Source organism: Sus scrofa, chromosome 4, assembly GCF_000003025.6.
Source record: "Sus scrofa isolate TJ Tabasco breed Duroc chromosome 4, Sscrofa11.1, whole genome shotgun sequence".
NCBI classification, from domain to species: domain Eukaryota; kingdom Metazoa; phylum Chordata; class Mammalia; order Artiodactyla; family Suidae; genus Sus; species Sus scrofa.
Genome location: NC_010446.5, coordinates 88746155 through 88769680, shown reverse-complemented (window position 1 = coordinate 88769680; position 23526 = coordinate 88746155). Strand labels below are relative to the sequence as shown.

General features: G+C 37.0%; 1 protein-coding gene across 6 annotated transcripts in view; it reads left to right on the top strand.

Annotated features, from left to right (window-relative positions):
• The window catches only part of ATF6 (activating transcription factor 6), a 214878-nt gene that overhangs the window by 36476 nt on the left and 154876 nt on the right, over positions 1 to 23526 (top strand). For all 6 annotated transcript variants that reach the window (XM_021089515.1, XM_021089512.1, XM_021089510.1 and 3 more), the window contains exons 8-9: positions 9953 to 10138; positions 11392 to 11483. In XM_021089515.1, coding sequence (XP_020945174.1) covers positions 9953 to 10138; positions 11392 to 11483 — 278 coding nt within the window. The remainder of the gene's footprint in view (positions 1 to 9952; positions 10139 to 11391; positions 11484 to 23526) is intronic.

The following is a 23526-nucleotide window of genomic DNA, read 5'->3' as shown; positions in this document are numbered from 1 at the left end:
CCTCATGGATCCTAGTTAGGTTTGTTTCCACTGAGCTACAATAGGAACTCATGGATGTTTTAGTTTTTTTTGTTTTGTTTTATCTTTTTGCCTTTTCTAGGGCCGCACCTAGAGGTTCCCAGGCTAGGGGGTCCAATTGGAGCTACACCTGCTGGCCTACGCCACAGCCACAGCAATGAGGGATCCGAGCCGCGTCTGCAGTCTACACCACAGCTCATGGCAATGCCGGATCCTTAACCCACTGAGCAAGGCCAGGGATCGAACTTGCAACCTCATGGTTCTTAGATTAGTTAACCACTGAGCCATGACGGGAACTCCTCATGGATGGTTTTTTGATAGCTTAATTGAGCTAAAAGTCATATATCTTAGAGTTTTAAAATGTACTATTTAGTGATTGCTTAGTATATTCCCAGAGCTGCTGTTATCACCACTATCCCTGCTGTCTAATTCCAGAATATTTCATCACCCTAAAAAGGAACCCTCTTCATGTTAGCAGTCATTCCTCATCTCTGCTCTCCCCCACCCCTGGCAACTACTAATCTACTCTCTTTATGAGTTGCCTATTCTGGACATTTTGTATCAGTGGAATTATATACATAGTATATAGATTTTGTTTATGACCTCTTTCACTGAGGATATTTTTCAAGGTGCATTCATGTTGTGACATGTTTCAGTACTTCTTTTTATGGCCAAATAACATTGCATTGTTTGGGTAAACTACTTTTGGATTATCCATTTATTAATTGATGGGCAATTGGGTGATCTCTACTTTTTGGAAGTCATGAATGATCCTACTTTGAATATTTGTGTTCAAGTTTTTCAGTCTTTTAAAAACAATTTTTAGTGTAAAAGTGTGACAAATTAGAAAAATGCGAGTTAACACAACAGTCAAATGTACAAAATAAGTAATTTTACAAAGGAGAATGTCAAATTATTTCCGTGAAAGTATCAGTGGCTATTTATTCTTGAAGGTGTATGTCCTCTGAAAACTTACTACTTTACAAGTATAAAATATTATATATTGCCAAGTGGAAGAATATTAATTGTTAATAAAAGAGGGCTTTTGACTGGTTAAAGGTGGTTTACAAATGGTATTCAAAGATTAAACCCTGTTATGGTTAATATTTTCTGCAGTTCTTACCCTGTTGATTATGGGTTCTAAAGGAAAATATCTTTGTGTCTTTCCTGTAACTCCCTAGTGTTAAGTGTGTACCACCACCCTGTGGGTGTGTGTGTACATGTGTATTAGATCTTGTATATGGTAGTAATTTTCAAATTTTAGAAAAGGTGACAAAAGAAAAAGTGAAGAGAACACCCACGTGCCTTTACTTGGATTCACCTATTGTTAACATTTAACCACATTTGCTATATTAGTTCTTTCTTTCTATCTGCCCATCTGTCTCTCCATCCACACACATACACAGCTTTTTTTTTCTGAACTATTTTAGAGTAGGTTATATGCTTCATAGTCCTTTACCCCTAAGGATTTCAATGTGTATATCCTCAGAATAGGAATATTCTCTTACATACCCATAGTACAGTTAACCACCTTCATAAATTAACCTTTGTAAAATACTTTAATCAACTGTCGATATCACAGTTTTGTCAGTTGAATTTTTTCCCCTCCAATACAGGATTCAGTCTAGGGTCAGGCATTTATTTTATTTATTCATTTTTATTTTACTTATTTATTTTTTGCTTTTTTTAGAGCCCCACTGGTGGCATATGGAGGTTCCCACGTTAGGGGTCTAATTGGAGCTACAGCTGCTGGCCTATGCCACAGCAATGCAGGATCTGAGCCGCATCTGCGACCTACACCACAGCTCATGGCAACACTGGATCCTCAACCCGCTGAATGAGGTCACGGATCTAACCTGCAGCCTCATGGTTCCTAGTCGGATTTGTTTCCTCTGTGCCATGACGGGAACTCCATTTTTAAAATTAAAAAAAAATTTTTTTTAGGGTCAGGCATTTAGATGTCTAGAACATTTACCTTTTTTTAATCTAGAACATTTTCACAGCCTTTATCTTTTTTTTTAATCTAGAACATTTTCACAGCCTTTATCCTTTTGACACTTTTTTTAATCTAGAACATTTTCACAGCCTTTATCCTTTTGACACTTCTGAAAAATTCAGCTGTTTTCTAATACAGTTTTGGTAAGTACTTCATATTTGTTTCCACATAGTCCTATTTGATTCACACAAAATCCTTGTAAAGTAGGCTTTAGTCCCATTTTACCATTGAATGAATCAGTTGATTAAATGTTTCAGCCAAGGATATATTGCTTAAATGGCTAATCGGATACAGTGGTATGTACTGAACACTTTCTAAGTGCATAAAACCTTCTAGAGGGCTTTTGAGTTGAATGAAGTCCTGGTAAATACAGAATAAGGAGCAGACGGAGGGATCTCTCTGGAGTGTGAATTAGATTTTTATTCTTAGACTCTGTTTTTCTGCTTTTATAGGGATTAAATGAGATTTCCAGATTTTGTCTATTTTTTATTTTTTGTTTTTTTTCAGTTTGGTATTTAAAATTTAAATATGTGAAATAGGCACTGGAATGAGGACAGGTATTTTCAGTATTACTTCAGTTGTACTGTTAGGGCAGCTGGATAGCACATTGTTTATTGAAATTAAGAGTTTTTGCCTCCTTCCCAGTTTATTCATAGCTATAGTTTCTTTCTTTTTACTGAAACTTCTGTGTATGATACATTACAGTTTACAAAAAAACCTTTATGTCCACTACTCACTTGATCCTCACCTTAATCACATGACCTGCTATAATAGAGTTAGGATTCAAGCCTATGCCTTCTCTTAGTCTAGCATGATTTTTTTCTCTCCCTCTGCAAATGTATTCTCTTAATTTAAAAAAATTTCGGGAGTTTCCATCGTGGCGCAGCGGAAACAAATCTGACTGGGAACCATGAGGTTGGGGGTTCGATCCCTGGCCTTGCTCAGTGGGTTAAGGATCCGGCATTGCCGTGAGCTGTGGTGTAGGTTGCAGACGTGGCTCAGATCTGGCGTTGCTGTGGCTCTGGTGTAGGCTGGTGGCAGCCCTAAAAAGACAAAAAGACCAAAAAAAAAAAAAAAAAAAAAAAATTTCAGGCAAGTGGTTTTAAGTTGAGAGACAAAGTATAATAAGGGTTGACAGGGAGTTCCCGTCGTGGCGCAGTGGTTAACGAATCCCACTAGGAACCATGAGGTTGCGGGTTCGGTCCCTGCCCTTGCTCAGTGGGTGAACGATCCGGCGTTGCCGTGAGCTGTGGTGTAGGTTGCAGACGCGGCTCGGATCCCGCGTTGCTGTGGCTCTGGCGTAGGCCGGTGGCTACAGCTCCGATTCAACCCCTGGCCTGGGAACCTCCATATGCCGTGGGAGCGGCCCAAGAAATAGCAACAACAACAACAAAAGACAAAAAGACAAAAAAAAAAAAAAAAAAAAAAAGGGTTGACCTTATTTGAACAAACTAGTATCAAGTAAAACAGCAAACTTAATCTTATCCATATTTTATGATACAATAGTCATTATTGTGCTGCGTGGTAATTAAGTACACATGTTTAACAGCAGTACTAGAACCGTTTTGTTTTTGGATTGGATGAGACCTTTAGAGGATTAAAGTGGTTGCTTTAAACTTTTTGCCCACAATCCACAGTAAGAAATGTATTTTACATCTCTTTCGACATACACAGTCTAATGAAACAAGAGCTAATCTCTTGAACTACATACAAAGCCTTCTCTTTTCTTTTATTCTATCCTGTGGTTTTTTTTAAAAGCCTGTCAATTTTTAAAAAGTCTGTTGTGATCCACTGAGTTTTTCATACTGCCTGATACTGGGTTATAATAGTTTCAAAAACATGTTGTGGTCTAACTCCCTCTTTTTATTAATGTTTAAATAGACCCTTGGAGAAGAAGTGATTTTTCCAAGATCTTCCAGTTAATTTATTGTAGTGCTGGGACAAGCATTAAGAACTCCTGATTTCCAGTGTTGTTGTTTAGTGACTAAATTACTGTTACTCTTATGGAGCTACACCAAGTATTTCTAGGGATTTATGAAGCAGAGGAGTCCATAACTGAAGGCACAGGAAACTCCTTTGCGGATCTTTGAAGATCCTTATGCATGGGACTAAAATTCCTCCAATCCTTCAGGAGGCTCTGCCCACAGTGTGGCTTTCCTAAGGGCATCTGGTAGATATTCCTGCCTTTGTCTCTACTAGTTGCTTTTTCTTTTCACTCAGAAGATGAGATCAAATAGGGCAGCCTGGATCTATAATCTAGCAGGGATTAAGTCTATTATCCTTTCTCACTCTGGAAATCATACTACATGTCACAGGACATTCTTCATTAGGAAAGAAAAAAAAGAGAGAAGGAAATTGCAGGGCAAAAATTATTTCCTTGACTCTCCCAATTAAATAGCTCAGGTTCCCAGTAATGAAGCATCTTTAATGTAATTTAAAAAAAACTTTAATTTTTTTTGTGAGTAGGAACTTGTTATACCACACACACACACAGCTTAGTAGAGAGTAAAAATGAAATTTTGACTTTCTGTTGTGAGATTTGAGAAAAAAAGGTAGTATAAGTAAAAATTATGTTTTTCTGCTTTAAATAATTTTACAAGGAAAAGGAGTATACTTAAGATTCTTAAGATAAATCAAATTAAAATATGTAATTTATTTGAATATTTAAAATAAGCTAGCCACTAATTAAGTTTGTCAATGATTTTAGCTATACACCTTTTCTAAAAATTTTTTAATATAGTTGATTTCCAATGTTGTATCAATTTCTGCTATATAGCAAAGTGACCCAGTCATACGTATATATACACATTCTTTTTCTTGTATTATCTTCTATCATGTTCTATCACAAGTATACACCTTACTAAGGATATAGTTATAAATATATTTACTATGATAGACAGTGATATGTAAATTAAAAGAAATATGTAAGGAAATTTATTCCTTTGGCTTTTAAATCGGTTTCAAGCAGACAAAGTGTATTTCTTTTTTAAATTTAATTAAAATTTTTTTTGTATGATGAAGAGGTTAATCAGTACTTCATTTTTCAGTTTAGAGGGAAAGATTCAGCAAAAAGAGAATTAGAACTGATAGATGTGTAGTAAGTCGGTGATTCCTTCACCTGTAGGTTATCAGTACTTGGTCTGTCTTGAATTTGTGTGAGATGTTGGAATGTATTTCTTAGCATTAAAATATCGTATTTTAGGAGCTCCCATTGTGGCTCATCAGGTTAAGAATCTGGCTAGTATCCATGAGGATGTGGGTTTGATCCCTGGCCTCGGTCGGTAGGTTAAGGATCTGGCCTTGCCGAGAGCTGCAGTATGGCAGATGTGTCTCGGATCCCATGTTACTGTAGCTGTGGTGTAGGCCAGCAGCTGCAGTTCCAATTTGACCCCTAGTCTGAGAACTTCCATATGCCACAGGTGCGGGCTAAAAAGAGAAAACAAATTATTTTAATATCTTTAATTTATAGCCATTCAGAACTCTGAAGCTCATTTTTTAGCAATATCACAGAATCAAGGGTCTAAATAGCCTATTTTTGCAAGGAGAGCATAATATCTTATAGTCAATAGCAGTCAATAACTTAAAATTAAAAAACATCATGCAGAGAGGTTTAGGATTTTGACTCTTAAATGGATCCAACCTTCAAAAAGTACTTGTCCGTTTGTGAAAGTTATCCTTTTATGAGAGTCTTTCTTACAGTCAAATAAATGTTTAATAATTAAACACCATATTTTATAGTGCAGTGGCACTAAAGGGAGAATATTTTGCAGCTGTGGAGTTTTTTCTTTCTTTTTTTCCCCCAAGGCACAATGCTTGGTGGGAGATTTATGTGAAGACAGGATGATCAGAAGCAGGGTCTGGCTGGCTGTTCACACATTTCAGTCATGTCATATCATCTGATACGGCCATAAGGGAGATGTGTCAATTGATGAGTAGGCCACAGAATGGATTTTAAGTTTTCAGACTGCTAACAAAGGAGATTAACCTTTCAGATACAAGCAGTTCCATAAGCCTTCAATTTCAAACAGGCACATAATTAAAGTAACCACACAGTTCACTGAGTTTAGAGTTCCATACTGTGATGCAAGACTTCCTATTTGGTATTTAAAAACAATGTGGAGCTGTTGTGTAAGTAGTACTGGCTTGGAACCAAGGGTCCTAAATCTAGCCTTGGCTCTTCTACTCTCTAACAGTATTAAGTGATGAGATTTATCTTAAAGAATCTTAAAAACTATACAAATTTCAACAAGAAGAGATTAATAAAATGTGTTATAGAACATCAAGATAATTTAAATAGTATGCTGCTATCCTCATGGCCTGTCAGAGTTAATCATGATACACTGTATGTACAAATTAGTTTACTGGCTTTCCTGCTGTGGCCCAATGGGTTAAGAATGTGACTGTAGCAGCTCAGGTTGCTTCGGAGGCACCTGGCCCTGGCCCTGTACAGTGGGTTAAAAGATCCGGCATTGCCACAGGCACAGCACAGGTTGCAGCTGCAGCTTGGGTTTAATCCCTGGTCTGGGAATTTACATTTGCCACAAGTGCAGTCATTAAAAAAAAAAAAAAATCACGGAGTTCCCATTGTAGTTTAGCAGGTTACGACTAGTCTCTATGAGGATGCAGGTTCAATCCCTGGCCTCAGTCATTGAGTTAAGGATCCATTGTCATGTGAGCTGTAGTATACGTTGCAGGCATGGCTTGGATCCATTGTTGCTGTGGCTGTGGTGTAACCTGGCAACTGCAGCTCTGCTTTGACCCCTAGCCTGGGAACTTCTATATGCCTCAGGTGTGGCCCTGAAAAACAAAACCAAAAAATCAGTTTGTAAAACAGTAATTACAATGTAATCCTTTTTTCTTTTTTCTCAATAAATTTTATTACATTTATAATTGTACAGCGGTCATCATAACCAAGTTTTACAGCAGTAATCCTTTCTTTCTGGTAAAGTATTTCCCCCACCAAGAAATCAAACAATATGTATGTGTATTTAATCTGAAAATTATATATAGTTTTTGTCTAGAAATACAGAATAAATGTTTATTCATATAGCTGAAGATAGCTTTCTGAGATGTAAAGTTGGAACTTCATGTTTTGTGATTCCTATGGATTTTTATATGTTTTTACTGTATTTATCTTTTGTATTTACTACTACTAGTGAGTATTGACTGCATTTTCAGAAATGTTGTACCTTCCTCTATGGGAAGGAAAGAATATTTGGCTACAGATGGTTTTCATTTTTTCAGTATGAGGCACGTGCATTGACAACCTTTGAAACTTTATGCTGTATAATATGCAGGTGCTTTTATTGTTTATAGAAATCCCTAATCTTTGTTTGAAATTTATTAAACGGTTTGCCATCTGTAAGCCTCCCCAAATTCCATATATTAATTAGCTTTTAAAATAAGATTGCCTTTTATCTAACTTTTAGTATAAACTCTTCCATCTGGGAACCTTCTCTTTTATGTGCTTATTCGGCATACTGTGCACTTTAGCACTCTAGTGTTCAAGTATTAATTATGGACCCTGGCATTCTCAGTAACAATGAAGATCTCTAAGAGTAATAGTAGATTGAATAAAGCAGCATTGTTCCGAGAATAATTTGAAATTGACGAATAATCAGTCTATCATGGTTTTACCATTGCTGTGTGTATGTTCGTGTGTGCATTTAGAATTATTGAAGAATGGGAGAGTTATTCCACATGGAAATTTTATAGATTGTTGGTTATGTAAGTCAGCATTCTTGTGAAGTTTCACTTAAAAAAAATGAAAAAATATTCTTTTTGATATCGCATGTACTGTTTCTATTCTGGTAGATTCTGATTGAAAGGTTGTTGACTTTGGTGCTGAGAGATGCTTGGTTGGCTCTGGTATACCTCACTTTCTAGTAAATTTAGTCTAGGGTGGGAATTTTGTTATTTCAAAAGAAATCAGTATTAAATTTTTAAGTTTTATTTATCCATCTCAGTAAGAGTTATTAAATCACAGTAAAATACTTTTTTTTTTCTTTTTTTGTCTTTTTAGGGCTGCACCCCCGGCATATGGAGGTTCCCAGGCTAGGGTTCGAATTGGAGCTGTAGCTGCTGGCCTAGCCACAGCCATAGCAACTCGGAATCTGAGCCACATCTGTGACTTGCACCTCAGCTCATGGCAACGCTGAATCCTTAATCCACTGAGTGAGCCAGGTATTGAATCTGTGTCCTCATAGATATTAGTCAGATTTGTTTCCACTGAGCTATGACAGGAACTCCTTATTTTTAAAAAATCTCTTAAAAATAAAGAGGTCAGTAATTTAGTTATCTGTATACTTACAGTAATAAATTTTAATATTGGTGCTTTTTATGGACCTAATTTTGCTATCTCGCCATCTCCCCCAAATGAACTAGCCTAATGCTAAAACAAATAGGTTCCACACTTTAGTTTAGAAAGTATGATAGCACTAATTTTGCTCAATAAGTTTTGATTATGGTAGATTTTGTGGGGAGTATTACATAGTTTTGGATTCTAAGGTATAAAATCTAGGTGGAGAGAGAGAGTCAACATTTTTTTTTTTTTTGTCTTTTGTTGTTGTTATTGTTGTTGTTGTTGTTGTTGTTGCTATTTCTTGGGCTGCTCCCGCGGCATATGGAGGTTCCCAGGCTAGGGGTCGAATCGGAGCTGTAGCCACCGGCCTACGCCAGAGCCACAGCAACGCGGGATCCGAGCGGAGTCTACAGCCTACACCACAGCTCATGGCAACGCCAGATCGTTCACCCACTGAGCAAGGGCAGGGACCGAACCCGCAACCTCGTGGTTCCTAGTCGGATTTGTTAACCACTGCGCCACGACGGGAACTCCAGAGTCAACATTTTTGACAGTTTAGATGGTTAAAGTGTTCGGGTGTATTTTCCAAATTATAAGGGCATAAGAAATGAAGAAAAAAATTAAAGCTCTGAGTGGTTCATCATAATTAGAATTTAGAAGTTTCTTAGAATTAGCTCAGTAGAGGAGACAGATTCCAAATTGGAATAAATAATATGATTAAAGGAATAAGTTAGATATGTGTGGAGATCATGGAGTAGCCTTAAATGATAAGATTGGAGAGTGTGGAGTAGATAGTTGTGAGGTTAGGGCAGTAGGAGATGGTCGCATTATGGAAGATTTTGAAAGCTAGAGCATGACTGCCTTGCTTTTGCAATGGAGTAGCAAGGTTGAAATGTTTTTAGGGGAAGGAAGTTATCTTAGAAATGGTAGACAGGATAAGACTGAAGCCAGTTAAAAGGAGAGACTATTGTAGTAGTCTAGAGTTGAGTTAACGAGTGCCTGTATTAGAAGAATGGCAGTGGAAATAGAAAGGAATGATTGAGACACACTTTCTCAGGAAGAAGTTTGCTCATTAGCATATCCTCAATACATATTTAGCAAGTAAATGAGAGGTTGAGAGAGAGAGTAAATTTAGGGGATGAGGGAAAATAGGTTAATGGTCCCACCTTTTCTTTATATCCTGAGAGATCCTTACCACCGACATGAGATGAACAGATTTTTAAAAATCTAGGTAGAAGGAGATAATTGGTTCAGTTTGCACATTGTGAATTTAAAACGATGGTAACTCTACAAGTAGAAGTGGTCTTATAAGTAATTGGACATATGGTTCTGAAAAATAGTCAATTCAGGTCCTGTGTTCTAAAGTGTATAAATACATACATACATATGTAATGTTTCTAAAGGGAAAATTGGAAGATCAATAAACCTTAGAAAACACAAGAAGAAATCATTTAACATTTAGGTTTTAGAAGGCCTTATTCAATAATTTGACTTGTTTGAGTAGTGTTTTTAAAAAGAACGAATAACCTATGTTTTGAATAATTCATTTAAAAATAACTGTAAAAATCAGTATATTCTAGTCTGATCTGATCTGATTCTGAAATTCAAATATTCTGATTCGCTGTAACTTTTCCTAGATTGCTGTGCTAAGAAGACAACAGCGTATGATAAAAAATCGAGAGTCAGCTTGTCAGTCCCGCAAAAAGAAGAAAGAATACATGCTAGGGTTAGAAGCAAGGTTAAAGGCTGCTCTTTCGGAAAATGAGAAGCTGAAGAAAGAGAATGGATCACTGAAGCGGCAGCTGGATGAAGTTGTATCAGAGGTGAGTGCTAGAGCCGGGATAATGGGTTCTTTTTGTCTGAGATGTCAACTGAAAATTTTACATTTATTTATTTATTTTTATTTTATTTTTATTTTTATTTATTTATTTTTTTTACAGCTGCACCCTCTGCAAGTGGAAATTCCCAGACTAGGGGTCAAATTGGAGCTACCGCAGTTGGCTTATGCCACAGCCATATTAACACAGGCTCTGAGCCACATCTGCAACCTACACCACAGCTCATGGCAATACCGGATGCTTAACCCACTGAGCAAGGCCAGGGATTGAACCCACATCGTCACGGGTTGTAGTCAGGTTTGTTAAGTGCTGAGCCGCGAAGGCAACTCCACATTTTAAATTAAATTGTGTAAAATAATAGTACTAGGAAAAGGTGGGCACAGTAAGTCCAAAAACATTTGTAGTAAGGATAAAGTATTGGAAAGAGGAGCTTTTGAGTTGTACCTCCCAAGCTACGTACAAAGTTGTCTCCTTTTCCCAGGTGTCTCCTCACTCATGACTAATAGAACTCTAGCTTTCTCTCCTGGTTTTTTTGTTTTGTTTTGTTTTGTTTTGTTTTTGTTAAACTAAGTGAATCATATTGAGACTTCTAAGTAGTCCCACTAGGTCTTCCCTTTTGAAAAAGAAAACAACACAAAGTTAAAAATTTTGAATGTTTTCTCTGTTCACCTGACTACTATTATGTTTTGTATTTTGCTGCTCTGCTGGTCCCAACAAGGTTAATTTCCTCATTTCTGTTCATGAAATCTACTGTTTTCAGGCTTTCCTACTGCAATGCTGTCCTGGATTGAATAGATGCCTCTGCCTACAGAGTAGGGCTTCTTTCATTGCTCTTTATGTCTTGCCCTGAGCACATGGGAATATTTCATTATGTTACTGAAAACAATCATTTAAGAAGGAGACAAATCATAGAAATACCTCAGTATTCTTTGAAGAGCCATGCAAATATAAAATTTTTGAGTTCTTTCCTTTTGGGTGAAGGGGCCTGTGCAGCAGGGTGACTGCTATATTCTTTCCTGCTCCTCTCCTTTTCTCTCTCTCTGCTGAAAACAAAACTTGGAAGGTTCTGCTCTAGTCTTTAACAGTACTATTTCCTCACGTTTGCATTTGGGTTTTTTGTTTGCTTGTTTGTTTAAGCATTCACATAACTCGTGAAAAGGAGAGTTGTTATCTTAGATGTCGCTTTTTGTGATGTTGATTTGAAGTTCAATTGTGCTTAATGTGGTCGTTTTCTTTAGAACCAGAGGCTTAAAGTTCCTAGTCCGAAGAGAAGAGCCATCTGTGTGATGATAGTTTTGGCATTTGTCATACTGAACTATGGACCTATGAGGTAAGAGTATAGATATTTATTTTGGATCTAATGTTAATATTTTAAATTCTTGTTATTTATTTTCATTCTAGTTATAAGCTAGAGAAAAATGGCTTTGTTTTGTTCTTAGAGACAAGATAGGAGAAGAAAGATTTGTTCCTCATTCTTCATGTAGGTCTAGCAGAAAGTTCAAGTTTTTTAATGAAGGGAGCTTTAAGTTATTAAATAGATCATGGATAAAGCAGAATAATGAACTGATTAAGATCATGGGCCTTGAAATTAGACTGCCTGAGTTCAAATCCTAGCTCCTCCACATAGTAACTTCATAGTGTTTTTTTTTTTTTTTTTTTTTTTTTTTTGTCTTTTTGCTATTTCTTTGGGCTGTTCCCATGGCATATGGAGGTTCCCAGGCTAGGGGTCGAATCGGAGCTGCAGCCACTGGCCTACGCCAGAGCCACAGCAACTCGGGATCCGAGCAACGTCTGCAACCTACACCACAGCTCATGGCAACACCGGATTGCCTGATCGTTAACCCACTGAGCAAGGGCGGGGACCGAACCCGCAACCTCATGGTTCCTAGTCGGATTCATTAACCACTGCGCCACGATGGGAACTCCAGTAACTTCATAGTTTTAGGCAAGTTACTTAATCTCTCTGTGCCTCAGTTACTAACCTTTGAAATGATTTTATAGTAGTAACATTACTTACCTTAATACTATGATACTTGAGTATCAGTGATTACAAAGCACTTGAGTGGCTTCCTCTCTAGCTAGAAAACAAGGAGCTATAGCAGTAATTCTGTTTCTTCTTTAGTAAGTTTGGAATGGGAATCAATATAAGTATCTTAAGCATTTTAGTTGAATTTGGTACAGGTTTTAAGCTAAGTCACAACTAAGAAATGCTGCTTTTAGGTTGGAGTTTTTGAATACTAGAATTCAGAGGGATCTTGGAAAGCATCTTTTTCAGGTTCCCACTCACCATAGACATTCAACACATGATTAAGTCAGCATCATGGATGTTGGGGAGTCAAAGAGTTAATTATAATTAGGCAGTGGTCATGCCTTTAAACCTCCCATGATCTAGCTGGGAGGAGAGACATATGAAGGGATGACTATAGGATAATGTGATGAATGCCATAATATCAATATGGAACAAAGTACTAAAAGAATAGAAATGAGAATATGGATTCCTTAAGGAAAAGGTTCATGTCTTATTGATAGATGCTCAATTTTTTTGTTGTTCAATGGCAGAATGATAAGGGAAATCCCATAAAGGAAGCTGCATCTTGAAGTGTGGTGACAGTTTGCTAAGTACAAAGTATGGGAAAGGCATGCCAAACAGAGGGAGCAGCATGAAAGAAGGCACAATTGTGAAATGGCCAGACATTTTCAGAAGAAAGTGAAAAATTCAGTGCATTTTATATATGTGGGATTGTGTATGAGGAAATACGGCTAGAGGTATAAGTGGGGGCCAGATAATGAAGGGCCTAGTATGCTACTATATACAGTGAGGCATTCCTAGGTTTTTAGGCATAGGGTAACACAATCAGTTTTGTATCTTAGGAAGATGACTCTCAGGGTGGTATTGAGGGTGTATTGGACAGAGGAGAAACTATTGGCAGAGACAGGGTTAGGAGACTGCCTATTTATTTAAGGGAATAGATGAGATTCTGAACTTAGACTGTGAGGATGGAAAGGATGGACTATCCCAGAGTACATCTCTGAGATAGACTCTGTGGGATTTGATGATGAATACAATGTGAAATGTGAGGAAGAAAAGAGAGAAATTAAGATAATTCCAAAATTTCTGTCTTGAATGGTGATGCTGTTACTTGAGGTAGCAAACACAGAAAGATGAACCGTTTTATAATGGAAGACAGTGGTTTTTATTATGAGTATGGGAAATCTATGATAGTGACTGGATATTGGGAATTACCATAGTTGGTAGCTAGACAGATGTTAGATAGTTGAGATTTTCCCAGGAGAACAGCAATAAGAAGAGGAGGTGGAGTATTAAGAATCTGGAGGAATCAGCTTGAGCAGTAGATGGACTCAGGAAAAGAACCCCAGAGTGAGTAAGTTAGGAACAGAATGAGAAAAAAAAAAAAATGGTTTTCTGAAGCCAAGGATGAAGAGATTGTCAAGAGGGCCTTGAGCTGGAAGTTCCCGTTGTGGCTCAGTGGAAGCGAACCTGACTAGTATCCATGAGGATACAGGTTTGATTCCTGGCCTCACTCAGTGGGTTAAGGATCCAGCAGTGTTGCTATGAGCAGACATGGCCCAAGTGTTGCTGTGGCTGTGGTGTAGGCCAGCAGCTATAGCTTGGATTCAATCCATAGCCTGAGAATTTCCATCTGCCATACCTGCACCCCTGAAGTTAAAAAAAAAAAAAAGAGGGGCTTGAGCAGAGTGGTATCACAAGTTGAGGTCTTGGGAGAGGCACAGAGCTGAGGTGAGAACATTGAATTTGGTAATTGGCAGGCCCAGTAGTACTCTTGGAGAGCAGATTTATTAGGGGTAGGAAGTCTATGTTAAAATTAGTTGAGAACCGAAGGGAATTATAAGTTGAATGATCTTTTATTAATAAAATGTTTTATTATGAAGACTTTCAAACATACAGAAATTAGAGAAAATAGTACAATGAACTCTCTTAGACCCGTCACCTAGCTTCAGTAAATATCAACATTTTGCTAGCTTTGCTGAAAAGAGTTTAGGTAGTAGAGACAGTGAGCATGCATTATCCTTTTAAGAACTTTGGGAGGGAAAGGAGAGTAAGGATTTGGGAGGATTAAGTAGATTCTGTTTTTAGGATGTGGGAAACTTTACAGATGGTCATTTAGTTTTTGATGACAGTGAAATGCACTTCTGACAGTTGTTTACATTCTCAAAGATAATCATATTAATCTTTATTTTTCTAGCCTTACTCTCAGGCTCAATAAACCTAATTTCTTTACTCATTTGTCCTGTGTTTTAGTTTTCAAATCCGTTCTCTGTCCTGGTCCCTCTTCTGGATACTCATTCATCCATTTCCTTCATACCGAGTTGCATCTTTGTTCCAGGCTTTGTGATGGCCTTATTTATCAGCATACATGCTGGAATGTGAAGTCCAGAGCTGAAACATTTCCTCAGATGTGTTCTGACCTGAGTAGAATATAATGAAACTCTTACTTTCTAAGAGCTCTTTTTTTTTTTCTTGCAGCCCAATATTGTGTTAACTTTTTTTTAAGAGATGTATTATTAACTAAAATCCCCATATCATTTTCAAATGTTTGATGACCAAAATATGTCACTCCCATTTTATTTCTATATAGTTGGATTCTAAAGAATGAAATATAGATCTTGTATTGAACTCTTGTTATTGCATTTTTTTGTGTTGCTTTTTAGGGCCACATTCACGACATATGGAGGTTCCCAGGCTAGGGGTCTAATCGGAGCTACTTATTATTGTTTATTGTGACTCTTGTCACAGTTTCCCAGAGCATTTGATATCCTCATCATGGAGCTCCAGAGACCAATCTTTTTTTTTTAATGATTTTAATTTTTTTCCATTATAATTGATTTACAGTGCTCTGTCAATTTCAGAGTGCCCCAGCCATATATATATAATTTTTTAAATTAATTTACTAAGACAACTCTGAAAAGAAGTCGTAATTCTGAGTTGACTTATTTTTAATTTTTTAATTTTTTTTTTCTTTTTAGGGCCACACCCATAGTATATGGACATTCCCAGGCTAGGGGTCGAATCTGAGCTACAGCTGCCAGCCTACGTCATAGCCACAGTAACATCAGCTCCGAGCCATGTCTGTGACCTACACCATAGCTCACAGCAACGCCAGATCCTCAACCCTCTGAGTGAGGCCAGGGGTAGAACCCGCAACTTCATGGTTCCTAGTCAGATTCGTTTCTGCTGCACCACGACGGGAACTCCAGAGTTGACTTATTTTTGAAAGTTCAGGAGTTCCCATCGTGGCGCAGTGGTTAACGAATCCGACTAGGAACCATGAGGTTGCGGGTTCGGTCCCTGCCCTTGCTCAGTGGGTTAACGATCCAGCGTTGCCGTGAGCTGTGGTGTAGGTTGCAGACGTGGCTTGGATCCCGCGTTGCTGTGGCTCTGGTGTAGGCCGGCAGCTGCAGCTCCGATTTGACCCCTAGCCTGGGAAACTCCATATGCCGCGGGAGTGGCCCAATAAATAGCAAAAAAAAAAAAAAAAAAAAAAAAAAGAAAGTTCATACTATACTAGACATGTTACATAGTATATGCTGAAGAGATACCTGGATCAAGCATTTGAATTATTAAAAAATTTTTTTACTACTTTATTCATTATTTACTCTTGATAACTTACCCATATTCTTCACATTAAAATTATTTTGTCCTTTTAATTTTTGTGTTTAAATTTTTGTCTTCTTTATTCATGAAAATCTGTCTCTTGATTCATAAAGGAGAAAAGAGACATGCTAATCAAAACTTTACCCTCCTGACTTAGGAACTTGAGTATAATTAAATTTCTTGACTAGAGCAAATTGGATTATTATAGAGTGGGTATGGAGCCACCAGCAGCTCCCTAAATGAAGCATTTTATACTGGGACCTTCAATACTAGAGGGGGCTACATGACTGTAGGCCATTTGTTAGAACTCCAGCTATACTCATTTCTTCCTTTCAAAGTCTCTTTTGTATAATGACTTTTTCTGTGACTTCCCTCCATGACTTTTGGCCACAGCCATTGAGGAAAACAGAGCCGTAGGTTTTAATTATTATCTTATATTTAAATGTCAGCTTTTTAAGGTAATCATTAATAGTTATACCCTGAAGATTCTAACTATTATTGCACTCCTTTTCCTTTTGAATGCTCTTTGGACTACTTGGAACTGCAGGGCTCTACACTTTCAGAACTGCTATAATTAATTTGACCATTCTCCTATTAGTGGGCATTTACAAGTTATTTCTGCACACACACACACACACAGGGTACTGTCCACATGTATAGAAAGAAAGTATATATCGTGTGCGTGTCTGTGTGTGTGTGTGTGTGTGTGTGTAGAGAGAGAGAAGTAGACTGGAGTTAGAAAGCATGAATATCTGAAATTGTGATAGATTCTGCCAAATTACCTTCCCAAAAGACTGTGCCAGTTTACACTCCCACCAGCAAGTGAAAGGAAGATTCATTTCTCTGTATCTTTCCTGACATGGATATTGTGTTGTTGTTTTTTTTAAGATTTACCTATCTTCTGGATCAAAGTGTTATCATTATTCCGGCCACACTGGCTTCCCTGCTCTTCCTAAACACACTAATGATGTTCCTGCTTCAGGGTCTTCACATTTGCTTGCCTAGAATCTTCCCCCAGTGGCCTTCCTTCAATCATAATCTGAAATGCCCCCTCAGTCAGACTGTCCCTGGACTGCCTTCTCTAAATTGCCACCTCTGCTTCTACCATTATACTCACTATTTTCTGTCTTCCTTTACTCTTCTCCATAGCACTTCTCATCTTCTAGGATAATAAAATTTACTTGTTTTTTTTATTTCCATACAGATATTCATCTCTTTTTGTTTTACGGTGCTTAGAACAGTACCTGGGACATAATAGTCACTCATTAAATATTTGTGGGTTGAATGAATGTTTCCCTTCCTACCCCATCCCCTTTTAGTGTTATTTTTTGATATGTCTTTAGCTAGTTATATTTCCCTTTTAAAAGATTATTTGCTGTCTGACCAAAAAAAATCCTTTTTTTCTGTGTGAATTGCTGTAAACCCACTTGCATGTATCAAACATGTATCTAGTGTTTATTGGCAACTAACTTGCTTGCTGTACTTGGCATATGTTTACTAATTCCTGCTTTTGTATGTTTACATACACCAGTCCTAAATTGAAAGAATTTCCTTCTCTCTTTCAATGTATGTTTTTTATTCAACTGCTTCTCACCAGTTATGAAATTTATTACATTTTCTTCTACTTGTTGAAGTTGTGCTTTGTGCTGTTGTTTCTTATGTATGTTTTAGCACAGCTCTAAGGTCTTAGATCATGTTGTCTAGTTCTTTAATTTTGTCCTATAGGGACAAGGCAGTGTTCACCCTAGAGCAGATACACATTTATGTGTGTTCATTTGCTATTTCTCAAAAGCTATGTGCTTTTGGTTTCTCATTTCTTATCTAGGCTATATGAGAGGTACTCATTATTCAGTCAGATACATAGCAAATATTTTTAGAGCACTCTTGTTTTCCAGGTACTGAGCAAGGAACCAGGAGTGTAAAAATGAATAAAAGTCTAGTAAGAGAAGCATATATGTAAACAATTATAGTATGAGAAAGATTTATGTAGATATTATATAAAAATTAGGGACTTTTTTGAAGGAACATCAATAACTTTGCAAATGGCAGTCATAGAACTTTATGCAGTAGCATTTAATGAACAAATAAGGAGAATGGAATTATGCTGAAGGAATTGAGCAGTCTTTTTGTGAAAGCCCTCATAACTCAATAGAGGTTTGAAAAATAAGATATGAACAGAAATTTTTTCATGAATTAATGATCTTCACAGATATTGAGGTGATGATGTATCAGGGGATGGGTCTCATTTCCATGAGCAGGTAGATTGATGCATTATGGTTCAAGGAGATTTTGGTCTCAATTTATCAATAAAGATTTGTGTTTAAAAAAATTAGATGGACAATACAAAAAGGGGAATTAAGAATGGAAGAGAGTTAAATACTTGAAAACCCTGAGGAACAACCAGAGGAAATCTGTTTCTGTCTTTCTGTGAAGGCTTTATGAACAGCAGGCCAAGAAGTAGTGGGAATATTAGGAACTGTTCAAATTTTAAAAACATGTTAAAAGGCTTAGTTTGAAGAAAAGCAACAAACAGAAGAGCTGGAAGGAATGAAGAAATATCAAAGTATCTCAACAAGTTGGAATATCTCCAGGCACCAAAAAGGAAATAGGAAAGAAACTGGCTATGAAACTCATAAAAACTGGGAACCATTTCTTCTAGAGAATATTTGGCACAAACAGTGAAATATCAAAGCTCAGGGAACAACGATGACTTGAAAGATTGAAATCTACCCCTGAGCCAAATGTTGGGAATGGAGCTATTCCATCATTTATATTATTCAGAGTTATTTCTTGATTGACTTCATCATTTACAGCCTCTTCACTGCAAGGCTGAGGATCTTCTTAGGCCTGGGACTCTGCCAGCAGAGCAGAAACTCCCCAGTTGAACTCTATTAGTACACCTGGAAGATATTTGTTGAACAACTTCCACATCCATGGCATTGTATATCTATAAAGCAAGCATTATTATGTTTTAATTGGTATGAAATTGCATAGGCTTTTAAGTAGCAGATTGTGAGTTCTAACTCAACTTTTCTCAGGTCCGCAAAAAACTAAGTCTGGCCAAACCAATAGACATTTTAATCAGAGATTTCCAAAGTATTTTAAATTTAGGAACTTAAACTCTTTCGTAAGAGATCATGTTACCATAATAAAGTTGTTAATGTTGTTTCAGATGTTCAGTGTAGAATTGAACTTTTGTGCCTTATTGGTATGGGTCCAAGTGAGAAAAATATATAACAGACATTTGCCAAATGTAGGTATGCCTTAAGAAACATTGCTTGAAGGCACTTGGTGATGAAATGTAAATACATCTTATATGTAAAGTAGTGAGTTTTGTCAAAGTAATGTGTAGTGAAACTGACTACTTTGAAGAGTTTTGGGTTACTGAAAAGAGTTTCGGGTCACCACACGGAAAAAGAAAATAAATAGACTTAAAAGGGTTAATTTTCTAACGTTATTGATATTGTGTGGATGGTAAAGAGGGCATCTAGCTATTTTTGGCACAGGATTCAAGAATTGGCCTGCTCTGGGTGGTCTTTAAAAATAGTAACTGGGCAACAGGGAATGGCTAATCAGGACAAATGTGAATTGGTAGGAAACCCTCTTCTCACTACTTGTTGGGTTTAAGTCTATGATTATTAGTCATATTTTATAGTTGAAGTACCTGAAAGTTATCCCGTTTCTCTTTTTAAAAGTTATCATCAGGAGTTCCCGTCGTGGCGCAGTGGTTAACGAATCCGACTAGGAACCATGAGGTTGCGGGTTCGGTCCCTGCCCTTGCTCAGTGGGTTAAGGATCCGGCGTTGCCGTGAGCTGTGGTGTAGGTTGCAGACGTGGCTCAGATCCCGCGTTGCTGTGGCTCTGGCGTAGGCCGGTGGCTACAGCTCCGATTCGACCCCTAGCCTGGGAACCTCCATATGCCACAGGAGCGGCCCAAGAAATAGCAAAAAGACAAAAAAAAAAAAAAAAAAAAAAAAAAGTTAGCATCAAAAACTACACCTTTTCTGCTAAACTAAAGCATTTTCTCATCATCTGCCCCGCCCCCATTGTTGAAGAAACCTTAAGACCTTTTGTTTTTGGCAATAGGATGGGCTAGAAGTTCAAAAAAAACTTTGCATTTTAGTACACCAGAAAATACTGGATTAAAAAACAAATCGAGTTCCCATCATGACTCAGTGGGTTAAGAATCCAACTAGTCTCTGTGAGGATGTAGATTTGATCTCTGGCCTCAATCATTGGGTTAAGGATCTGGTGTTGCCTCAAGCTGTGACATAGGTTGCAGATGGCAGCTCAGATCCAGTATTGCTGTGACTGTGGTGTAGGCTGGCAGCTGCAGCTCTGATTTAACCCCTAGCCTGGAAACTTTCATATGCTGCAGATGTGCCTTAAAAAAAAATCAAAACTCTTATTTCCACAACATTGTAAAACAACTACACTTCACTAAAATTGAAGCAAATAGTGTACTTCTCTCAGTAATTGATAGAACACATAGACAAGAAAATTTGCAAGAATACTGAAGATTTGATTATTGTCCTTATTAAATTTGATCTAGTGGCCCTATCTATCAATGCAAAGTTTTTCAACTATATGTGAAAGTGTTCAAAAATTTTAATAGGTCATAAAGGAAATATAATCAAATTTTCAAAGAATAATATATGGACTGCATTTACTGTTCATGCAATTAAACTAGAAATCAGTAGCAAAAAGATGAAACTAAGAACCCCTATACTACTAAAAATTATAAAGCACAGTTCTAAATAATAACCCATAGATCAAAGAAAAAATCATAATGAAATTTGGTATTAAATTATGGTATTAAAATGCTATTTATCAGACCTTGTAGGAAGTACCATACTCGTAGGAAAAGCAAATTGCAGAGAAATATTTACAGTGTGATTACATATCAGATTCAGATCAGGAAAATTGTACACTATGAATGCATGTGCATATGTGGTATAGCTATAAAGAAAAGCAAGAGGATTGTTAGATTTCAAAAGTGGCATTGAGCAAGTTTAACTCACTGCTAGACTGGGCTAAGTATTTCTTCTTGGTGTTCCCAAATTATCCTATATAGATATAATAGAATGTATCACATTTTACTAATTATTTATTGGTGTATCTGTCTTCATCACTACAGACTTTTTTTTTTTCTCCAAAGAATAGAAGTTCTACTTTATTCCTTTTTTAAAATATTCTCAGCATGTAGGATACTATGTATAGTCGTTGCACTGAATTGCTAAGAAGGGTTTTGTCATGGTGACAAAGAGGGAAGGGCATTCTAGGCAGAGGGAATACCCTGAACAAATGATTAGAGAGGTGAAAGAGGATGGCTTTTACCTGCAGTAAGAAGCAGTCAAGGATGGCTAGAGCTTGCCTTGCTTTTATTTTTTTTATTTTAAAAAATGTTTTCTTTAATTTTTTTGTCTTTTTAGGGCCCTGCCTGAGGCATATGGAAGTTCCCAGGCTACGGGTCAAATCAGAGCCATGGCTGCTGGCTTGCCCCAGCCACAGCAGTGCCCAATCTGAGCTGTGTCTGCAACCTGGGAACACTGGATTCTTCACCCACTGATCGAGGCCAGGGATCGAACCTCCATCCTCATGGATACTAGTCGGGTCATTACTGCTGAGCCACAAGGGGAACTCCAAGCTTGCCTAGCTTTTAGATTGTGCTTAACATATTGTAGCTACTTCATAAATATTTGTTAGATGATAGTTGAGTGACTGACTGAATGATTGAATGTGAATGAATGTAGACAGTATGGTGGGGAATGGTAAATAGTTGGGCTGAAAGCGTAGGCTGTGTTTAGGTCATATAGGCCATCATGTTTGCTGCAAAGGAGAACAGCATAAAACAGTGACTAATGCAGGGAAATGTTCTAATGAGTACCAAGTAATGTGTTGTATGTGTGAGTGTTACTGAGAAAAGGGAGAAAAATGGAAATAGTTTTTATAAAAAAAGGCTTCACGGAGAAGAGTAAAATTAAAGGCTTATAAGGAGAGAAGGAGAGAGAGACATTCCAAGGGAAGTGTGTGATACATGGCAGTAACAAGGTATAGTATAGAAATGGAAAAGAAGTTATTCCCTTTTTTAAAAAATAAAACAGGCAAAAATTTTTCTTGAGTCCATTTTCTTTATTTCTTCTAAAATACATTTATTTTACATTTTCTAAGATACATTAATTTTCATAGCTATTCTTTTTATCTCATTTACTACTACTTTCTGATTATAAATGTGGTTTCTTCTAATCATTTTTCATAAACTAAACCTTCTAACATGTTGATACTGGATAGGATACAATAAATGGTTATTAAGTTTATTTTCTGAAATTGAATAAGCAATATTTTCTCTGTAGGGAGGGGATTTAATCTTTAGAATTTCCTCCTCTTGGGTTCCTACTTCCTTAAAGCAGTGGTCAAAAGTCATACCTGACGTTCATACCTAAAGCGTAATTTTTCATTGCTTCTCTATTCTGTGTTTCTGTTTAATTTGTAAATTTTGTTGTTAAGTTTATGCTTCATGACTTTTGATATTAGGTGTAAGTTTAACTTGCTCCCTGACTCCAGGGATTGATGTAAATCTCAGATATCCAGGAAATATGGTGAGGTAGGGGAAATGAGCAGTATTCATTTTAAGTAGTTGTAAAAATACTTCTTCATAAAGAAAAGTTGAATTAATTTAAGAAATGAGGGGGAAATAAAGGGAGAGAAAGGGAAAATAGATTAATTTTGATGAAAACAATTTCTGAAAGGTTCTGTTAGCAACATAAATTTTAACCAGGAACAAGTTTTTCTAAAAATACTTCCTTCTTTATAAAACAGGGTGACTAAGAGCTAGTTGGGAAACACCAGTCTAAATGCCACTTGCAGTTTGTTGTTTATCAGCTTTGTTATGTTCTGAATTTTGCCAACTCTTGAGTAATGGTAGAGCTAATTTTTGTCAGAGAAGTTTGTCTGATGTTTTGTAAATTTTACTTTTCTCCTTAACAGTTTGGATTTTTTTTTTTTAGGGCCACATTTGTGGCATATGGAAGTTCCTGGGCTAAGGTGTTGAATCCGAACCTCAAAGGGTTGAATTGGAGCTGCAGCTGCCAGCCTACACCACAGCCACAGCAACGCCAGAGCTGAGCCACGTCTGTGACCCATCAAGTGAGACCAGGGTTCATACCCATATCCTCATGTACATTAGTCAGGTTCTTAACCTACTGATCCACAACAGAAATTCCCTGGACTTTTTATTAAATTCTCTCCTAGTGGTTTTCAACTGTGCCTAAAATTAATTGCTATGAAATCTTAAAAAGATAGCTAACTGAGCCCTACCTCAAACCTATGGAATCTAGTAAGATGGATCTAAATAATTTGTTTTTAAGCAAAGTTTTTTCTTCCAGTGATCCTGAAGTATGTCCAGGTTGGAAAACTATGGTGTATAGTTTTGTATTTCTCTCCTTCTATACATTGACCCATATGGTAATGTGAGAGCACTTATCCATTAAGTTAGAAGATAATATATATAAAAACAGTTTTATTAAATTTCTAGACAGACACTTATGTATTTATAGGTCTGTATTACATAATTGCAGAAATTTATGGGTCTGTGCTTTTTTCAGAATAGGAGCCATAGCAATAACTCTGTGAGAGGAACTTCTTCCTGGCACCTAGGAGGGCAGTATATAGATTATTTTGTTACTTTTTCCCCTTTCTGTTTTAAAAGTTACTATAATTATCTCTTTTTCTGCCAATA